At 38.7% G+C, this 20,053-nt stretch overlaps 1 protein-coding gene across 2 annotated transcripts in view; it reads right to left on the bottom strand.

Moving 5' to 3' along the window:
* Positions 1–1,310: 1,310 nt before the first annotated feature.
* Positions 1,311–20,053, bottom strand: part of LOC107086703 (protein FAM19A5-like) — a 97,800-nt gene continuing 79,057 nt past the window's right edge. For both annotated transcript variants that reach the window (XR_001481317.1, XM_015377819.1), the window contains 2 exons: positions 11,014–11,058; positions 1,311–4,316 (listed from right to left, as the gene is read on the bottom strand). Coding sequence is in view for 1 of the 2 variants with exons in the window: in XM_015377819.1 (XP_015233305.1) it covers positions 11,035–11,058 (24 nt within the window). In the remaining variant the exon portion in view is untranslated. The remainder of the gene's footprint in view (positions 4,317–11,013; positions 11,059–20,053) is intronic.

Genomic DNA, 20,053 nt, shown 5'->3' on the forward strand with positions numbered 1-20,053 from the left:
AACATGACCGCTTTGGCAGTGGGTCAGTAATTGTGTGTTGGGGTATTACTTTGGAGGGCCACAAAGCCCTCCATGTGTCCACCACAAGTAACATGACTGCCTCTATTGAGATGAGATCTCCAGACCCCTTGGGAGACCATATGCTGGTAAAATTGACTCTGGGTTCCTCCTAATGCAGTGAAATACAGACCTTGTGTGGCTGGAATCTGCCAGCAGTTCCGTAAGGTTGAACGCATTAAGGCTATGGACGGGTCAGCCCGTTCCCAGACATAAATTTGATTGAACACATCTGGGATATCATGTCTCGATCCATCCACCAATGTCACATTGCACCATACATTCTCCAGGAGTTGGGGATGCTTTAGTCCAGGTCTCTCAGGAGATCCCTCAAGAGACCACCTCATCAGGAGCAGGCCCAGGCATTGTAGAGAGGTCACATGGAGACCACATAATACTGAACCTCGTTTTGACCTGTTTTAAGGACATTACATCAAAGTTGGATTAGCCTGTAGTGTGTTTTTCCATTTCAATTTTGTGTGTGACTCAAAATCCAGGTCTCCATTGGTTAATATATTTTATTTCCATTGATGATATTTGTGTGATTTTGTTGTCAGCACATTCAACTTTGTACAGAACAAAGTATTCTATTAGAACATGTCATTCATTCATGATGCATTATTTGAGTGCTCCCTTATTTGTTTTTGAGCAGGGTAGTTCTTGAGCCAGCTGCCGGATGGGCTCTGATGGGTCATTTCTTGCTGGATTCTACTGTCAAGTAGAATAACAACCCAAATGCAGAGACAGAGGCTGAGGTGATTTCTTGAAGATTTAATAATGAGTGGTGGCAACAGAGGCATATCTCCAGAAACAACCAGGAAACACATGAACCAGAACAGAGAGGAACACAGAGGTTAAGGAGTGAGTTTAGAGAATCCAGGAAAGAGTAACTGCAGAGGAGGAGTATATATACCAAACAGAACAATGAATGGAGAAATGAACTGACTGGGGGCAGGTGTGGACAAAAGGAACTAGAAGGGAGCTACTGTAAGGGAAAGCAGAGTAACCAAGAAATAAAACATTACTTAAATATTACTAGAAAATAAATTAAATGGCACTAAAGAGAAATGAAACTATTGACTAGAAAACGCAGAAATACATAAATCAAGTTGTAACTAAAAACTCAAAGTAAAAAACTTGAACACAACCAAAAATCCAGATTAACAGATGATAACATTTGTCTTCTCAGTTTGGAGGTATTCATAAAAAAATATCAGTGAGTTAGCGACTGATAAACAGCAAAAGAGGCATTAACCAATAAACTTAGAATTGTTAGTAGATATTCCCCGGTTAAATGTGCATTTAGACTGTTCAGTTTTTGCCTCCAAACAATAACAGCTATTTTTAGTTGTTTTGGTAAGTAAAGTTTTTTGGGATTTCCTCAGATGAGGAAAATAGATAAATAATAAAAAAAAACATGAATATTTATATTAGGATTAAAATAGTGACTCCAGGTTCTCATCTAAAAAAAACTGTTAACTGGTTATTTTCAGTGTGGTATCTCGGCCTAGGCTCCAATGTTATCTTAAAGGGGTTGTGAATATATTATGTATCTGTTTTGAATAGGGAATACAGATAGACGACAACACATGAAAAGAACAGAAAAACTAGGAGTCTTGTAAACTATACAGTTTTGTATTCATTGCAAGTATTTTGGTGTGAACATTTTAAGCTAGGGAGATTACCCAATACTGCCCTAAAAATATGAACTTAGCAATAAAATTGAAACCAGAAGGCTAAAATTCAAGTGATCTGAGATCTTGCAGAGATATAAGCGTATTTCCTTACATGGTGTTACACCTCAAGTAGCCAAACAATTGATGGAATGAGAAAGTAGGTCACGTACTGACCATTGGAGATTCTCTAGCATACAATAGTTAAAATCTGTCTTAATGCAGACAGAGGGTCTACAAAGATAACTTTGAGATTAAGTCTAGCCTGCACCTCTAATCTGTCCCACTTGCTTCCATTCTGCAGTGGAGGCTCATATGTCTAGAATAATGCTGACTTAAGAGTTGTACTGCATTTAAACATATTCAATAATACCAGTTGGGTTTTCTGGGAATGGCATTTTTGGGCTACAACATCAAATGCATAGGAAGGTAATGGTAGACTCTGTTCCTATTTTAGTGAAGGTTTGTCAAACATATCATTCTGTCAGAATCTAACCACACCATGTCTAGTTTTCAGCATCAGTAGAATGCTTCTAATTTCTTCCTCAGTTTAGCTCAAAAGTTTTAATGAGTCCATGTGCAGCATCACCAAAAGCAACAGTGAGTAAAATCAAAGCAACAGTTTATTTACACTGAGTGCAAAACCAAAGATGTGATTATAAAGACAGCACTAAATCAAAACCATGGGATAAGGTAGGAACAATGTTTTTTTCACTTCACTGACCATACCTGACTTAGAAAAACCCCCCAAAAAGAACCATAAAGCCACTCTCTCAAAAACACATTTGCTATTTTTTGTATTTCTTGCAAGCCTTTGTTCACATGATGCCTTTAACCACTATCTGAAGCCTAAACAGATGTTTGGACAAGTGATTTTACCTTCTAGAAAACTGTTGCACCCTAAGGGCTTCAAACGGTGTAAAACAATTCACACAAATACACCAAGTTCATCCTCAACACCTTAAAAAACAGACACTCTATTTATATCCTCAAATGCATACAGAAAATGGAGCTGTATACAGGTGATGTTTTGTTTTCAAGTAGAAGGAAATCAAACAAATGGAGTGGACACATGAACAAAAACACCTCAACATAACAACACAGACTGTTGCTGTCTTCTTAAATTATTAACTTAAAATAAACCCTCACAATTCAGGAGAAAATGTTGCCTACTTTTACAATGTTCAGGTTGGGTTTGCTTAGAGGTGCTAATGTTTTTGTGTCCACCCAAATTAAAAGCAACTTCTGCTGCCCTTTTACAAGAACATAAAATATATTTGTTGGATATATATGGATCTATTTACATTTTTAAAACAAGTCAGGCTATCTTCTAAATTTGCAAACACCAAACCCTCCAAAGAGCTGGCCCCCAAAACATCTGATATCAAAATATATTCAATTTCGACAGGATTCAGAGATACATTTAATCACAGGAACAGAGATTGATTACAGTATTTAACTTATGTGACATATTTTCTTACTCCTGTATAAATATCTGCAAATGTTAATGGAGAAGGAAAGCAAAAAAGAAACAAAAGAGAGGATTTGAAAGAGATTCAACATCTGTAAAATTCTCTTTGCCAGATGGTGAGCTCTGGTCTGGGCATGTCCCAAAAATATACAAGAGCATGAATAATGCATTGGATAGAACTTACTTCACAGTGTTTCCTGATGTACCCTCTGTCTCTCTCTTTTCTCTCTCACACACACACTCAGACATACACACACACACACGGACAGAAGCAAACATGCACCAACTTCCATAACACACAAAATGAGCCGGGAGCCCACATCTGCTAAATGTTCCCAGTGCTGTGAACATTATGTGTGGAGTTCATTGACAAAAATCACTCTGCTAGTCTATGTTTACATCACATTTAAAAAAAAAAGAAAAAAAAATCATGATTGAAGCTAAGTCATCCAAAATGTTTTGAAAGTACCATCGTTCACTGAGAAAGCACTGACAACTTTTTCCTGTCGTCTCTTCTGTGACTTTCACGCTGCTTCCCAGTCATGGTTCCACGGCGTCCTCTTCAGCCTCGTAAAGTTTCACCGAGTCAAACAGGAGAAAGGTGTTAAAGGCTTTAATTTGACAGACGGAACGGTGTGGCTCAGCGTCTGTAAAGTCCAAACTGTTTAGCAGCAAAGTGTCATTAACGAAACATGGCCGGGTTATTATAGTTTCATGGAGGGGAGTGGAATGAAGATAAAGCAGTTGACTCTCTAAAATAACCTCTAATAAGTTTGAATCCTGTCACAAAGGTGCAAACAGGAAGATCCTCATGGATCCCTTCCATAGAAATCAGGTTGTGGATGACATAAAGGCTCGTGTTTTTTTTTTTTCTTGTTTTCACTTTTCAATGATGACTTTGTGATCTTGCTGAGGGTGAAAGTTCAATGCTAATGGTGTATTGCTCCTCTGAGTTCTCTCAAGTTTTGCTGTAGAGACTGTCGAAGCTTTTTTTTTTCTTTTTGTCCTGGATGGTCAGTCCTCGTGGAAATGTCACTGAGGCCCGTTGGTCAATGGATACAGATGTAGTGACTGGCCACCGCTTTGCTTGTGTAAATAGAGAGCTGTTGGTGACCCTAAAGGGAAAAGATAAAGGATAAGAGACAAAATGATGAATTTATTTTGAGTTTTAGGCACAACTCGTACTTTGGTACAGTACTGACAACATGTACTGTCTTTGACTGTCCTGCAGCACAACTTCTAATCTAATTCTATCATCTTATAAAGACTGGAGTATGAGTCCCAGTTGAGCGCCAGAGAGGAGATCCAGGTAAACAGTACAAATAGCCCTCATTTAAACATCAGAATTACAAACTTAAATTCATTTATGGAAGGTTTATTTAATAGACCAACACAAAGCTGTGCTGAATTTGAAGTCCTACCAATAAAGTTCTCCAAAATAATCAGATTGTAAGGACATCTCTTTTCCCCATCCTTCTTCAGGGGACTCCACAAACTCTAAGATATATGTGATGAAATGTAATTTTCCTCAGGTGAAGCCATTCTGTCGCAGATTTAGAGGTATAGTTGGGTTTAATGTAATAGTAAAAAATGAAATCTTGTTTCACTGTCAGCTTTGTAGCACACACTAAAAGATTTTGGGTGAAAACATAATTGTTGTTTGGAAGTGTTCCTCATTTAATATATCTTAACAAAAAAACTGCACATCCCAATAAAAACAACCCAATAGATAATGATGGTTCTGACAGGTGTCAGGGTGGGTTGGTGTGCTGTGTGCGTTCACAGGGAGGAATTGCTTTGATAAGACCAAAGGTGTTTTTCATGAATCGCTGTGTTGGCATTTTGGGATAAAGCGGTTTACCGTCAGCACAAGGAATGTGAAAAGACAAATCAAACCCACAACCTGCTGATTGACGGGTAACTGCTTTTAGTAATTTTCAGTTTTCAAGCTAGTTGCAAGTGTGGTTTTCTGACCAGAGACAGTAGGGGGAGATTGCATAAGATTCAATCATTTCAAAAACAGCTGATTTACCATTGCAGGGACTTAAAAGAGGATATGTAGTCTGGGTTAAGCACCGATCAGTCATCCTGTCCACTTTGCAGGAAATCAGAACCAAAGCATAATGTTACCACCCCAATGCTTTACAGTAGTTAGGGTGTTCTTGGACTAGCTTGGCATTGAAATTTTTTGGGAAGAAAAGCTATCATCGTCAACACTACTTAGTCCAGATACAGAAAGAAAACAGGAGATTCCTAAAAAAGGAAATTAAAAACAATCCACTGGACATTGTTTCCAAGTTCAACTTGGAAACAAAGTCCAGTGGATTGTTTTTTTCTTTTCTTTGGAATGAACCATGACCTGGATGACTGAGAATCTTCACCTGCACAATATAGGAGATTTTTTACGTTGTTAGATGTAAGAAAACATCTTTTTTTTCTTCACTGTTGCTATTAAAACTTCCCACACTAGTTTTATTCCCTGTTTTATTGCATGTTCTTTAATCTGTGTCTTTATTTTCTACATTTACTGAGTACTGTTTTATACGTGATCTGATTGCTAAAGGATGAAAATGTGCAATTTTTCGAAAAATCCTTCTAAGACAGTAGAACTTTATTTACAGTTAATCATATTTACTAATGATGGATAGCAGGTAGGTAACCCCCCCAAAAGATGAATGAAGTTACATAAAATAGCATTTTTATAGAGTGTGAATACGTTTGAATCTAATAGAAGGTGGAGAAAAGCTCTTTTTGTTACTTTTTTAAACTTCTACAGTTTTGATGTCTCAGCCAAGAGTTCTATGAACAAATCAAATAATCAAAAACTGAGGTCCATTTCTACAGCTATGACAAAGTGAGGAATGTAATGCATTTATTGGTTTAATTTGTGAATTTTAATTACTTTTACAGTAAGACTTCCAGTCCATCGATATAACCCTTTATCATTTCAAGAACTGGATGGAACATCAACCCCTCCTCTCCAGAGAGTGACATCAGGAGTCCTCTCACCTGACAGTGAGTGGACAATGAGGGTTTACCCAGGGGAGGTGGCCTTTCCTATGAAAACTCTAGAAACATAACAATGTGATTAGTTGTCTTGTTGGCTCACTGTCCCATGGAAGGAGGGTATGGAGGCTGCCAAAGAGCAGAACACCCCAAGTACGCAGACCTGGCAGAAGTCTGCAAGAAGGCAAGTTGGAAAACAGCATGTCACATCGAGCTCCCGGACATGGGATGCATTGGAACGCCATCAAAGAAGTGGTGGAGGAGAAAAAAGGCTGTAGCTGACAAGTAAGGATATGAGTTTTGGGGACAATTAACCGTCAGGGCATCAGCAGGAGGTGGCAGGGTGAGATACCTGCAATTGCTTATTTAATCAAAATTGTAAAAGGACCAAAACAACTATGACTTATGTTTCCCAGTTAATGATCCATTTTAAGGAAAGTGGTGTCCAGAGGATCCTATCTTCTGGGAGTCAACAGCTGAGGTGCAGCAATGCCTAGCAGGCAGATTTTCAGCTAGTCTTTATCTATTTAGCCAATCAACTGACCGGGGAAACCTAACACAAAGATTATAAAATCGTAAAATGAATACATTTTGTTCAGCTAAAATTGAACAATAAAAAACAGCCATATATAAACAAATAAAAAATTATCTAAATACGCTTATATCCTTTAAACGACTACTACAAAGAGGGGGAAAGGAGCAAGAAATGTTGTATTTCGAAAAGTTTGCAGCACAAGATTTAGAGAAGCCTGTGAAATACTGGGAGAACATAAACGGGTCAGATGGGAACAGAATTGAACTCTTTGGATGCCAAAATACACATCATGTTTGGAGGTCAAATGGCACTGCACATCACCCCAAAAACACAATACCAACAATGAAGTTTGGAGGTGGGAACATCATGGCGTAGGGCTGTTTTTCAGCATATGGTACTGGCAAACTTCAAATAATTGAAAGGATGAATAAAAAATGAAGAGAAATTTTCTTGATAAAAATCTGCTGCCATCTAACAAAATTTTGAAGATGAAATGTGGGTGGACATTTCAGCAGGATAATGACTCCAAACACACAGCCTACGAAACTCTTAATTGGTTTCAAAAAGAGAAAACAAAACTTCTAAAATGGCAGAGCCAATCAGCTGAGTTGATATATAGTAGAAAATCTATGGAAAGAACAAAAGATCATAATTCATAGAAGAGGCCCATGAAACCTTCAAAATTTAAAGACTGTTTGTGTGGAAGAATGGGCCAAAATCATACCTGAGCAATGCATGCGACTAATTTCTACATATAGGAGCAGCCTTTAAGCTCTCTTTGCCAACAAATGCTTTTCTAAAAAGTATTTAATGAATTTCAGTAAGTGTGTCAATACTTTTTCCCAGTATCATTTCACATTATTATACATAATTTAATTTCTGGACATCTATAGTTTAATTTTTTATATGTGTGGATGCAGGGATTGTTACCGACATCTGGTGAAAATACCATGCATAGCCCCTGTAGAAATATATATACTGAGAAAAACACATATGGATACATTTATGTAATACATATCTATAATTATTAGGAAATAATCAGACACACTCTCCCTCTGTTTATCTTTAATATCATATGCCTGTATCGCTTATTTCAAACAGTTTTAACTGTTAGGACATTCCTTGATTTCTACATACAAACTCTTCCATAGTTTTACTCTGCAGATGTTAAATGGATAAATCCATAAATGTTAATGCATAAATGATTCAGGGCGACAGTGGACAAATGCGACACCCGAGGGCCGCCCATATAAATCATGCAGACACTTAAATATAAGTTGGCAAATCCACATAGAATTGCACAAATTCCCAAGGACGGGCAAATAAATATTTATGACTCCACCAATTCCCCTTTTTCTCCATGTCCTTGGTAATTGTATGTGATTCATTTTGTTTTCTCAGTGGAGGAGGGAAAAATCAATCTTAGGATATTGGCTAGGAGACATAAAGCGTGTTGCTCCCAAATACTTGTGGTTTTGCAGAATATAAAAGCTTCACAGATACTCAGTCGGCAATCCCTGGAGAGGGATTTGTTTTATTCTTTTGCACATTTCCCCATGTTTTTCCTACCATGCGAGCATAAATCACCCGCTCTACTCCGACCAACTTCTAAAAGGAGGATCTTGACATAGAGCTGTGTAAGGCATGCACCCCTAACATAAGCAATTCCTGTTGTGTAGAAAGTGATTTTTGGAAGACAAATTACTTTTGTCAAAAAACAAATTTCCCAGAGATTTTCTCCTGCTTTGTCTTGAAAGAAAGCTGGATTTTTGAAGAAGCGTTTGACTTTGATGCCAACCCCAAGGGAGCATTTTTTCACTATATATCATAAAACTACCCGTAACTACCCTGATTTGACTTTTCTTTAACTCACAACTATACATCAAAATGACTGCATGCTGAAAAATGAACAAATCCATAGTGATTTTCCTTCATCTAAGATAAACTGTTCCTACCCTCCTCTACTTTTGAAAGGCCTAGCTTAGGTTACGCCTATATTTACAGTAAGAACACAAGGTTTGGAAGCCTGACTTATTCCCCAAACAGGCTTTGCACCAAAACAACAAAAATAAAACAGATTTAGATATTTCAATTCTGTTATAAGAAAGCAGGGGCAGCTATGAGTGTTTATTCATGCCCAGATTTAAAGCTTTAATTATCCAGACATAGACAACAGGATTTTGTTGAAATTTATCTCTAAGTCGACAATAAAAGAAAGAGACTTACTGTATTTCAAGTAACCCCCAAGCACTGCGGGTTATAAGAGCCAAAGGCTTTCCAGTGTGGCATCAACAGATGTGGGGCTGTTACTGACTAAATTCAAGACTGTTTGTGAAATGGAAGTTTCAAATATAGCTCAGGGTTGAAGCGAAGGTGAGCTTCATAGTCAATCTGCTTGTGGAAAAGGCACAATGTTGGTCTGTTCAATAAAATAGTTTAGTTTTAGTGAAGTGTTTTTTTTTTATCATATTCATGTATTTAATGGTGTCTCACTGTGTAAATGTGCCCCAAACCTAAATAACTTCATAAATCATGGTGGAAAATAAGGATTTGGTCAATAACACAATTTCAGCCCAATACTGTGTAACATAATCTTTGTTGGCAAGGAAACCGGTCTCCACCAGGTTTGCTCACAATGTAGCTAGTATTTTAAACCATTTCCCCATGCATGCACTACAGAGCAGTGATGCTTTGGGACTGTCACTGCGCAACACAGACTTTTAGCTCCCTCCAAGACTTTCCTATGGAGTTGAGGTCTGGAGACTGGCTAGGCAACTCCAGGACCTTAAAATCCTTTTCAACATAGCCATTCCTTTGTTTCCCGACTTTTTTAGATTGTTTTCATGCTGGAAGACCCAGTCATGTCCCCATTTCACTGAGAGAAGGAGCTCTAGGCTTAAAATCCCATTATACATGGTCCATATTAAAGAAGTACCAAGTCATTTTCAAGTCATTAGCGCTGTTGTAAACACTGGACACCCTCAGCAAATCAGCCATCCCCCAGCTCAGTGCTGTTGCTCTTTAAGCAGCTAAAGGGCTCATATCGTGACCAAATGTCTAAAGGGGTGGGTAGGAACTACAGTATTGGACAGTATCTAATGCAAACTAGAGAACAGACCCACCAGACTGACATCACATCGGTGGCACAGATAGTTGCAAGCGTGGTTTTCTGACCAGAGCCAGTAGGGGGAGATTGCAAACTATTGAATCATTTCAAAAACAGTTGATTTACCATTGGAAGGACTTAAAAGAGGATATGTAGTCTGGGTTAAGCACCGATCAGTCATCCTGTCCACTTTGCAGGAAATCAGAACCAAAGCATAATGTTAACACCCCAATGCTTCGCAGTAGTTATGGTGTTCTTGGGCTGTACCTCAGCATTCTTCTTCCTTCAAACTCAACAAGTTGAAGTTCTATTTTGATTTCATCCAACCACCTCATATTGTCCTAATCTGCTTCTGGATTATCCTTACGCTATCAAGCAAACCTGGACCTGGAAACTGGGCCTGACTCACAGTCTTCATCAATTTTTGACCCAATGGAATGAGATCCTGCTTTGGGTCCCAGATTGAGGGAGATGATGTGTGGACTTTCATGTCTTCCAATTACTTCCACAGTTGATTTTTTTTTAACACAAACCTGCTTACCCATTGTGTACTCCTCCCAGGCTGGTGCTGGTTTACACTTTTCTTCCTAATGTCTTTCAACGGCTCTTTGGTTTTGGACTTGGTTAAAGTTAGTCTGACTGTTTGAGAATGCAAATGGGTTTCTATTACACAGATAACGAGTTCAAACGGGTTCCATTAATACAGGTAACAAGTGCAGCACAGAGGGCTTCTTAAAGTAGTTGGTGGTCTGTGAGGAACACACATATAGCTTGTTTGTTGGTGACCAAATAGTTATTTTCCACCATTATTTGGAAATAAATTCTTTTAAAATCCTACAATGTGATTTCATGGATTTGTTTTTCGCCCTTTGTCTTATAGTGGAAATAAACCTATGATGAAAATGACAGACGTCTCTCATCTTTCCAAGTAGAACAACTTGCAAAATCAGTTGATGACTGAAATTTTATTTTTTGCCACACTGTAGTCATGGCTTTTCTGTTTAAAACTAAAATCAAATTGATCAATTTTGTAATAAAACACAAAAGTAGTGTTTTTGCTTGATTGTTATGATGCAATGAGAATCTTATACCGAGGGATAAATTAAATCAAATTATAGGCAAATTATAAGTCATCATAAATCAACTTCTTATCCAAAATTCATACCTGCTGTTTTTCCTCTTCCACCTACGATGGCTCCTTGGGTAAAGGCTGGAAAGAAAAAAGCAGAGGGTCAGTATGGAAAGGACAGAGCCTTAATTTATTTAATTTGCTTTAAGATCATAGGAATTACACTCAGCATGATGATTTCATTAAAAATTACAGCTCTTTAAGCTGAATCTGAAAAAAAATGTTACTTTGTATGCTACTAGTCTAACTAAAAGCTGTTTCCGTTCTCAACCTAAATGTAATATGTTATATAGCATGTTATAACTGCCTGATCATAAAGGAGAGAAAACATTTTTGGTTAAAACAACCAATTTTTTGTTTCAGCTGAAGTAAGAAAGGATGATAATCACATTTCACTTTGTTTCTCTGTGAGCCCAACCTACCAGCTCCTACACTCAGCTACATCGAGAATACAACATGCCATTTTCTCCTGACCACGGAATGGAGAACTGCTTACATGCCTTCTTAAAACTAGCGAATGGGCCACTTTTGTGTAGATAATGACTCGGCTAATTATAATCAGAAAGGTAATGGTGTGTTTAGCCAATCAGAGGAGGCTCAGTGTGCCGGTTGTCTGAACAGAGCATTGGCATTCCCAGCAGCCGGCGGCGGCGGCTGAGTTGGCCTCTGTCTGAGTTGTTATTCTGGTGCCTGTCCCTGCCTGCCGTTCTGCGATCTGTCTCTCTGTCCGTGCTGCCTGGCGGACCAGCCCCGGCGCCTTTAAAGAAATCCAGTCCTCTGAAGAAGCGCTGATCCATCACACCTCTCCCGCAGCATGTCATCTAAATGCTAAGTACTTCCACTGCATCTTAAAATCAAAACAAGAAAAGAAATGAGCATTGGAGGTGAGTGGTTGGAAGGGATAAAAGCTTATAAGGGGACAATAGAATCAGCAGTGCAAACCCTTTGCTTTTTGATTACCTTCCTTTTTGAGGAAGGGGGGAAAAGTAGAAAAGGAGCTGAAAAACCCATGAGCCTTATTATCCCCTAAAAGGCACAAGGAGAAAAAAATAAAGCTAGCTTTTCTAAAGGTGATACAAAAGGTTGCTTCAAAAAATTATTCTGTTCGTTTTGCCTCTAAATAAATGATCAGAACTGCCCCCATGATGTCCGTCCCTTCCCTCTCCTTTGTCCTCCTGTCTCAGTCCAAGTGTTGCTTATTGATCGGAGGGATTCTCGAAGTCAGGGCAGGAGTGCTGAGGCAGCAGAGGCAACCGGGACTATTAACTGCTGCCACTAATTAAAAGGTTAACAAGGTGAGTTTGGCCCCACGGGACCAACTGGGCGAGAGATGAAGCATGCTGTGTGTGCGCCTTGCTTGCCGGTAAACAGCACTCATCGCCTATGGTGTTTACAAGTCAGGAGGATCCAAGGACATCGCAGATGCATTTATTTCCCGTTGGCAGGATGGATGAGGGAGATTCGCAGATAAGAAGTGAGAACAAGAGCTCTCCTAATTGCTAAAGTTGCAATGAAATTTAAAAACTTGGAACCCTGATTTTTCTTTGCACGAGAAAAATAAGGGCAAAGCATGAGAGGCAAAGTTCTACTGTCTGAATTAGGTGCAGAATATGGATCTTTTTCAGCAGAATTTGGTTTATCAGGGGAATTACAATTTAAGAAACAGACAGCCTTATTTTCCTCTGTTCTAAAGAGACAGAGACACATACATTTTAGTTGTTACCTCAAGCCACAAAACTGTCACTATCAGCCCACCCTGCTGCTCAAGACGCGGGCTCTGTGCCATCATTGCAGTAACTAAAACCTTCTCCCCAGGGGGCTCTACTAACAAGTGCCCCCCCACGCATAGGATGTGGCTGGTTTCATCAGCTGGAGCCTCACAGCGGTCCCAGAGATTACCAACCACTGTAGATGCCCTTGTTTTTAGGTTAACAAGCGACGCCGAAGCTTACTGAAGATCAGGCGGGGATGATTTTCACTCAGAGTTTGAGCTTGATGCTCAAAAGCATCGGAGCCGGAGCTGTCCCCAAAGGAGCAAAACAAGATTAGGTACAATGCATCCGGGTTTGTTAGTTGCTTTATTTCTAGAGGGGGAAGCTACAGAGAAAGCAAGCAGGATCAAGGGTGGCTCATTATAAGAAACACAATTTCTGTTGAAAATATATGCAGCAGCTGTTCAGAAGCAACAATTATTGACTTAGTTTTACACTTTGGGATCACAGAAGGCAATATAAAACACAACTCTGCTAAATAATTGGGCCGTTGTGTTAGACTTTTTAAACCACAGGCAGGCTACTCTTCTGGTAGAAAAGGATCAGGATTTGTTGCATTGAACGGCTAGCCCACTCCAGGAATGAAATTAGTGTAGATTTAACACAACGAGAAAATATGCAAATCAAACTTATTTTCATAACTCCTAGCAAATCAGTCGGGCCCACGGGATAATTGTATTGGGAAGTAAAACATAAAGGTTATATTTCTTTATGAAACTAAAAAGCTATAGAAAAAACAAATGCAAAACTGAAGCTGGGGGGATATTATTTGCAGTAATTATGGTTTCAGGCAGCAGTAAAGATAGTGTTCTAGTTATAAAAAAAATATTCTGTGAATACAATGTGTTATTTTGAATCAACAAAATACTGACCAGCTATTAAAGTTGCAAAGAAATAAACAATTATAAATTTAAAAATCCTTCTGAGCATTTTTTCACTTTCAGCATTACGGTAATTAAATTCAACGACTTGCCTCCACATTAAACAAATTTGCTTGCTTAGCTCTTACCTTCCAATAATGCATATATGTTTAAACTGAAATCACATTATGAAAATTGTATTTAAATCTAAATTATAATCTCCTCCACATGATATATAGACCTAAAACTCGTTTGGGTTCAATGTTTTAAATAAACTAAACTGTCTGTAAAGAATATTTGAACATTTACTCCAATAAGCCACTAAACATTTCAAAACATAATTTGTTGTAGGTTCAGATGCTATTTCAGTACCCAGAGAAATATATATATTTTTTGCTTATAGTACATGAAATAACAGTTTGGAAAGGGAGAAGAACCTGAAGCTGGGGTCTTTGTTCATTGTTCTCTGAGCCACTATGGTAAACAGCTGATAAACTGGCCAATGAGGGCTTCCTGGACGGGGTCGCCTTTTACAGTTGCCTTTTGCATCTCTGCTTGAACCCCAGTCGGAATCAGCAGATGGCCGCTCACACTGAGCCTGGTTTTGCTGGAGGTTTCTTCCTGTTAAAAGGGAGTTTTTCCTCTCCACTGTCGCTACAAGCATGCTTAGTGTGAGAGATTGCCTTTGAGTCAAGAGTCAATGCAATTAACTGGTTTTCCTTAGATAGAAAACTTTGAATCAGTTTGACTGTGTGATCTGGTTGAACTGTAAAGTGCCTTGTGTTGTGAATTAGCGCATTATAAATAAACTGAATTGAATTAATCTCTGCTACATCTACCACAGAAACAGGACATAGATTTTTAACGCCTTGCACAACTCCAACCTCACTTTGCTTTTTATTTACATACCCAAACAAAAATGTCCACTTAAACTGTTGTTGTATAGTTCATCTTATCATTACCCCTGTTAAGAATGCTTTTGACATCCTGGTCATTGTTATTACTGCTGATCATTATGTAAGCAAAGTAAAACTGAATTAAAGTCTTTGTTCACACAAACTAAGCCTTTAACATTGATTCTGCTTCTAAAAACCAATTACATTATATTCATACATAGTTCCCCATTTTCCTGTTAAAATTGACCAGAGTTTAGAAAATATCAATACACTGAAAAGTATTAACACATAAACGCTGCATATTGATAAAATAATGATGTGGCATGGTATGGATACTAAAGATAAATGTTGTTTGCATGCTCTTTGCTATTGTTAATGTTGGATTTCTGGATTATTTGCACATTAAAAAAATAAAAACACAGAGTTAATTAATTGTCAAACGGTGTTATATTCTGTACGTATCTGGACAAACTTTAAACCGTGACTCTCTTGAAAAAGCATAAGATTGAAACAGGGTGAGTTTTTCATGTTAATGAAAGTTCTTTTGCACCCCTATTTATTTATAATTTTTTATCACCATGGTATCAAAAATGGTATTGAATATCAAATATTTTTGTGGGTATCGATACCCAGTTTAAAATTTTAGTATAACAACATTTATTATGACCTTTAATACCAAATACTAGCTTAATTGATCAAAACTTTTATTTTTCTATATAGGTCAAACACAGGATTATATCTTTTAGTGTCAATCACAGCTCACACACGACCACGACCACGACCCCCCCCTTCTGGTCGCATGCGGTAGCCGTGCAGATGCTGTGAGAGGGGTGGAGTTGGGGGTGGGGCATGAGTGAAGCAGAGAGGGTGGGGGAGTGGCGTGAAACCTGTTATTCTTCAAATTTTCAGTCGAAGTCTGCTCTCTCCTCAATGTTACAGACTGCAGCTTTAAAATATCCATTAAAAACTGAGGGAGAATATTGTCTTCCAGCCTCCACAGCCGCTGCCCATCAGGCTCTTCCTCCTTAACAATCCATTTATCATAGTATTTTCTCTACGCCGACAAAGGTTATTTATATTTTTATCGAAAAACTAGAGAGATTAATAATGCATTTTTCCTGGAGCGACAGAGGCCGCTAGAGAAGAAAGCACTGCCAAACCCCGAACCATTGTTAAAAAAGCGAACGACAGAGATAAATTAGAGTTTATGAAAGGCAGGCCCTTGAGACTGTTTTAAAATGCGTACGAATGACGAATAAGTTCTCCCTCAGGTGTCAGTAAAGCTTGTTACATCAACTTTAAAGGAAGCAACTGGTATGTTTTCACATAAGATGCAACTCAAACCTATCTGCCACCTTTAGCATAACCTGGAAGTCACAGTTTCCAACAGTTTTAAGGACTTCATCCAAAAAATGAGCACTTTGAAAAGTTTCAAAACACTTCAGAAAAATTCAATCATTTTCAACAGTCTCCACCATCCCGACAAACCCTTTTGCTTTTGATTGTAGAATCACTTCAGCTGAATAGAGCAGCAGACTTTTAAAGTGGGGGGGGGGTAGTAGTAGGACAACAGCACTGCAAAGTTATTATGATAAACACAAACAAAATTGGTGAATAGCTCACAGGAATTACAATGCTGAGAGAGAGAGAGGGGGCTGCTGCTAAGCATGCTTGAATCTGTCCAGTGTTTATTATATATATAAAGAAAAAAAGGAGTTGAAATGTGGCCTATAGCTCAGACAATTTCACACCAGACAAAACTCCGGAGACAAGCGACATGGCGGGTAAAACACAAGTGGCAGTTCAAAGCCCTGCAATGACAGAACTTCAAACGGGGGAGCGGAGCACAGTGCGCTGAGAGTGACAGCAGAAGGGGTGAGATCCACCCTGGGTCTCAGACTGAAAGGAGAGGATGGGGCCAGCATATGCTGTCTGAAGGCAAACTGACAAAAGAACACTTTTAATAAAGAATGGCAGAACAAGCTGAATGGTGTTTTTTTTCCCCCCATTATTATCATTTTGTATGAATAAACACCAAAGGAAATATTGACTGCAAGTTTAATAATAAAACCTCCTGCTGTGTGTAAGGACAATAACACAACACCTCTGATAGTAAATAGGAGAAAGTAATATGGGGATCCTGAGCTGTTTCTCTCCTTTGTGAGCCTTTCTATCAATCTAACATATTTCAATACATTTTCTGCATCGCTCCCCACGCCGTCTCGCCAAGACTGATGATCACGCCGCAGCATCTGACAAACAGATGAGGAGTGCATTTTTCTTTGAGTCCTGACAAATTAACAGACCTGTAAATGAAACGGGAATAAAGCGTGTATTTGCTAAGGGAGTGTAGCCTTCGTGTTCGACGTGAACGCTTGGCAGGGCCCCACGTCGTCTCTGTACATCAGTCATTTTCTCTCAATGTAGTCTTATATCCAAAGGCAAACAAGCCCATCTACAATATGTTACCCTCGAGAAACCAGAGAGAGGCTGTCAGAGACAATATGACAAGAGCACTGTCACTTCACAAGCAGACATGTGTATGAAAGCCTGGAGGTCGGCCAGTAAAATATTAAAGCTGGACTCGTCTTAAGATGAGGAGAGTCTGATTTTACAAATACATTTTAAAAAATAAGGTCTTTATCTGGTAAAAGATTTTGACAGAGCTTTAAAATCTTGAATTTTGATACTTTTATGTTAACACACAAAAAATTATGTAAAATAATTTAGAGGGACGTTTAAAAATAAACAGGATATTTTTCCCCTTTGTTACAAGAAGCAGACCAACAGCCGTTAATTTATTCAATAAAGTACACAATTGTCAAGGTTTTCATTTAAAAATCGAAACGAAACAATCTTTTCTGCTGAGCTTTCTGAGACTTACAACCCTTTGATCTAATGGTGTTCACTCCGAGCAGAGTCCAGACACCGGAGGGACAGATGTTATCCATAAGTAGAGGTGCGTTCAGCAACGAGGTGATGCAAAGGACACACGTCTAGTGATTTGAGGGACACGATTATGACAATTACAGCGAAGCCTGCAATGGATGCACAGTAACCGTGGCTGGAGTTGAAAAATCTGAACTTTTCTGTCAACCCATCAGTGACTGGTTGCCAAAGAAACGAAGCAGAGATAACCTTTTGTCAATCAATATGGAAAATATAAAAACAATACAATCATAGTTTGAAGTAAGGAATGCTCTTCAGAGGTTTGTGGGTGGCTTTTCAGAAAGCCGTTTTAATATAGTTGTGAAAGACTATTAAATAAGTCTCGTTTAGCTTCAGAACTGGTACCGATGCTCTGTCAGACCAGCATACCTATAGTCAATACATATGTAGAAGATGTCAGATTTGCATTTATCCCTTTAGTTTTGTATGAAAAATAGATTTTAAACTACCCTGACGGGCATGTATCCCTTTAGTCACGTACAAAAAAAAAAAAAAAAACTATTTATAGTCAGATTGCCATATGTTTCAAAAAACACCAAAAAGTAAGTAATTAAATTGTTTTTGGACATGACAAAAGGGATACAAACCTATTGAAGTGGTTTAAAGTATATTTTTTCCGGACAAAACTAAAGGGTTAAATTAAAACTATAAACTAAAGGGATAAATTGAGATAAAATGAAGGGATAAACTAAAGGGATAAACGGGTGTGGACTAAGGGGAGTGGCGGCCTAGTGGTTAGGGCATTGGTCTTTGAATCCTGAGGTTGTGAGTTCAATCCCCCACTCCCACAGACTGCCACTCTGGCTCCCTGAGCAAGGCCCTTAACCCCACACTGCTCCCCGGGCGCCTCACAATGCCAGCCCACTGCTCCCCAAGGGAGAGAATTCATTTCTTTGCTCTGTGACAAAGTGACAGTGACAGTACTTGTGACAGTGGAATGACAAAAAAAGTTGAATTCTATTCTAACTATGGGTATGCTGGTCTGACCAGGTATGCTCATCTGACAGAACACCGGCCTGCCACCTCCTTTGCCCTGTGATCTCTCTGCCCGGCTTCCTACTCTGATCTCCCACTGCTCCTGTTTGAACTCCAGAACACCTCACCTTACCTCTGTGCACAGAGCGATCTTCTCCCAAGGTGGGATAATAAAGAGTTCCAGCTCCTTTTTAGACAGCAGTATCATGGTAACCTATCATGAACTGGGAACATCTCTGGAGGATCTGGTGGACCCACTGGTATCACTGCTTTCCGTAATAAATAAAGTACCGTAGCTCGTTTGGTAAATCCCAGGTCTGAGTTGAAAGAGTTAGCAGATAGAAGCTTCTACTATTTGATGCTGCAGTGAAGCGACAGGGAATGAAGCGTCACACACAGATTGAACTGCTGGTTAAATGTCAAGAGAAGGACAGCACCTAAATGTGTTGACAAAATTGCTAGAATCATATTCAGTGTGAGTGCACCACCATAGCTCTAGCTAAAATTAGTGTCTTGTTTCCTTCAAGAAGGGGATTTGTCTCAATCTCCTGCAGTTTCTTACAAATATTGTCCTGTATTCAGCTCCATCTATCTTCACATTAACTCTATTCAGTCCAGTCCATGTTAGGAAAATCATTCCCAAAGCATGGTACTGCCACCACCGAGTTTTACCATAGGTGGTTGAGTTTATTTTCTGCCACTCATACCACTAAGCAGGTAGACCAAGGTTATTATTGTTCACTTGTGTTAAGTTAGAGAGCCGAGAAAGAGGCATTTCTTGCAAGAAATAAGGTTCATATTTATTTAATGTCCTCAGACTGAGCGAGCTCTGACTGAGGCAACCTTAGTACATACATTTATACCTTACAAAAATCCCAACACGCACACTCACCCCAGAGGAACCAACCCACCCCCTGCATAAAGAACTTTCTCACACTTGAACATTTTGTTATTACCAAGAAAAAACACACACAGGTCTTCTCCCGTTCACGGCATAAAGGAAGCTGTGTGAACTCATTCGTATCTCTCATGAACTTTTTACCCTTGCCCTGGATATGCAAGTCATATTACATCAATTACTAAAACTAAAACTGAAACTAACACACTCTAATCTGAAACTTTTCAAAAAGTAAAAGCCAAACTAAACCAACAAATACTGAAAGCAGATGAAAACTAAAACAGATTAAAAATCAGAACAAAAATGAAGCTTGAAAATTATTTAAACGTTGCTGTTGACCACATTCTATTTACTTTGGTTAGAACCTTCTTCCACATGTTTGCTCTGTTCCTTAAATAGCTTGTGACAAACTGCAAACAGGATAGGGGGTCCTCTCATTACTGATCACATGACAAGTGAAGGTTGGTTGCACCTAATTTTATTTAAAGGGAAATACATTTAAAGGAGTGGAATGCATATGCACACCACACATTTTCTTTTTGTTTTTATTCTATACAGTTGTGTTTTATTTCACCTCAACTTTCTGATGGTCCAACACATAAAATTCCAGTAAAACACAGAAATGAACAGATGCAACGGGGCAAAAACATATAAAGGTTAGAAGGGAATAAAAATCTAGGCCACAGGAAAACAACATAGAGACCTGGTATTGGTAAAAATTCTAAC

The sequence above is a fragment of the Cyprinodon variegatus genome, unplaced genomic scaffold (genome assembly GCF_000732505.1).
Source record: "Cyprinodon variegatus isolate N-32 unplaced genomic scaffold, C_variegatus-1.0 Scaffold159, whole genome shotgun sequence".
Taxonomy (NCBI): Eukaryota; Metazoa; Chordata; class Actinopteri; order Cyprinodontiformes; family Cyprinodontidae; genus Cyprinodon; species Cyprinodon variegatus.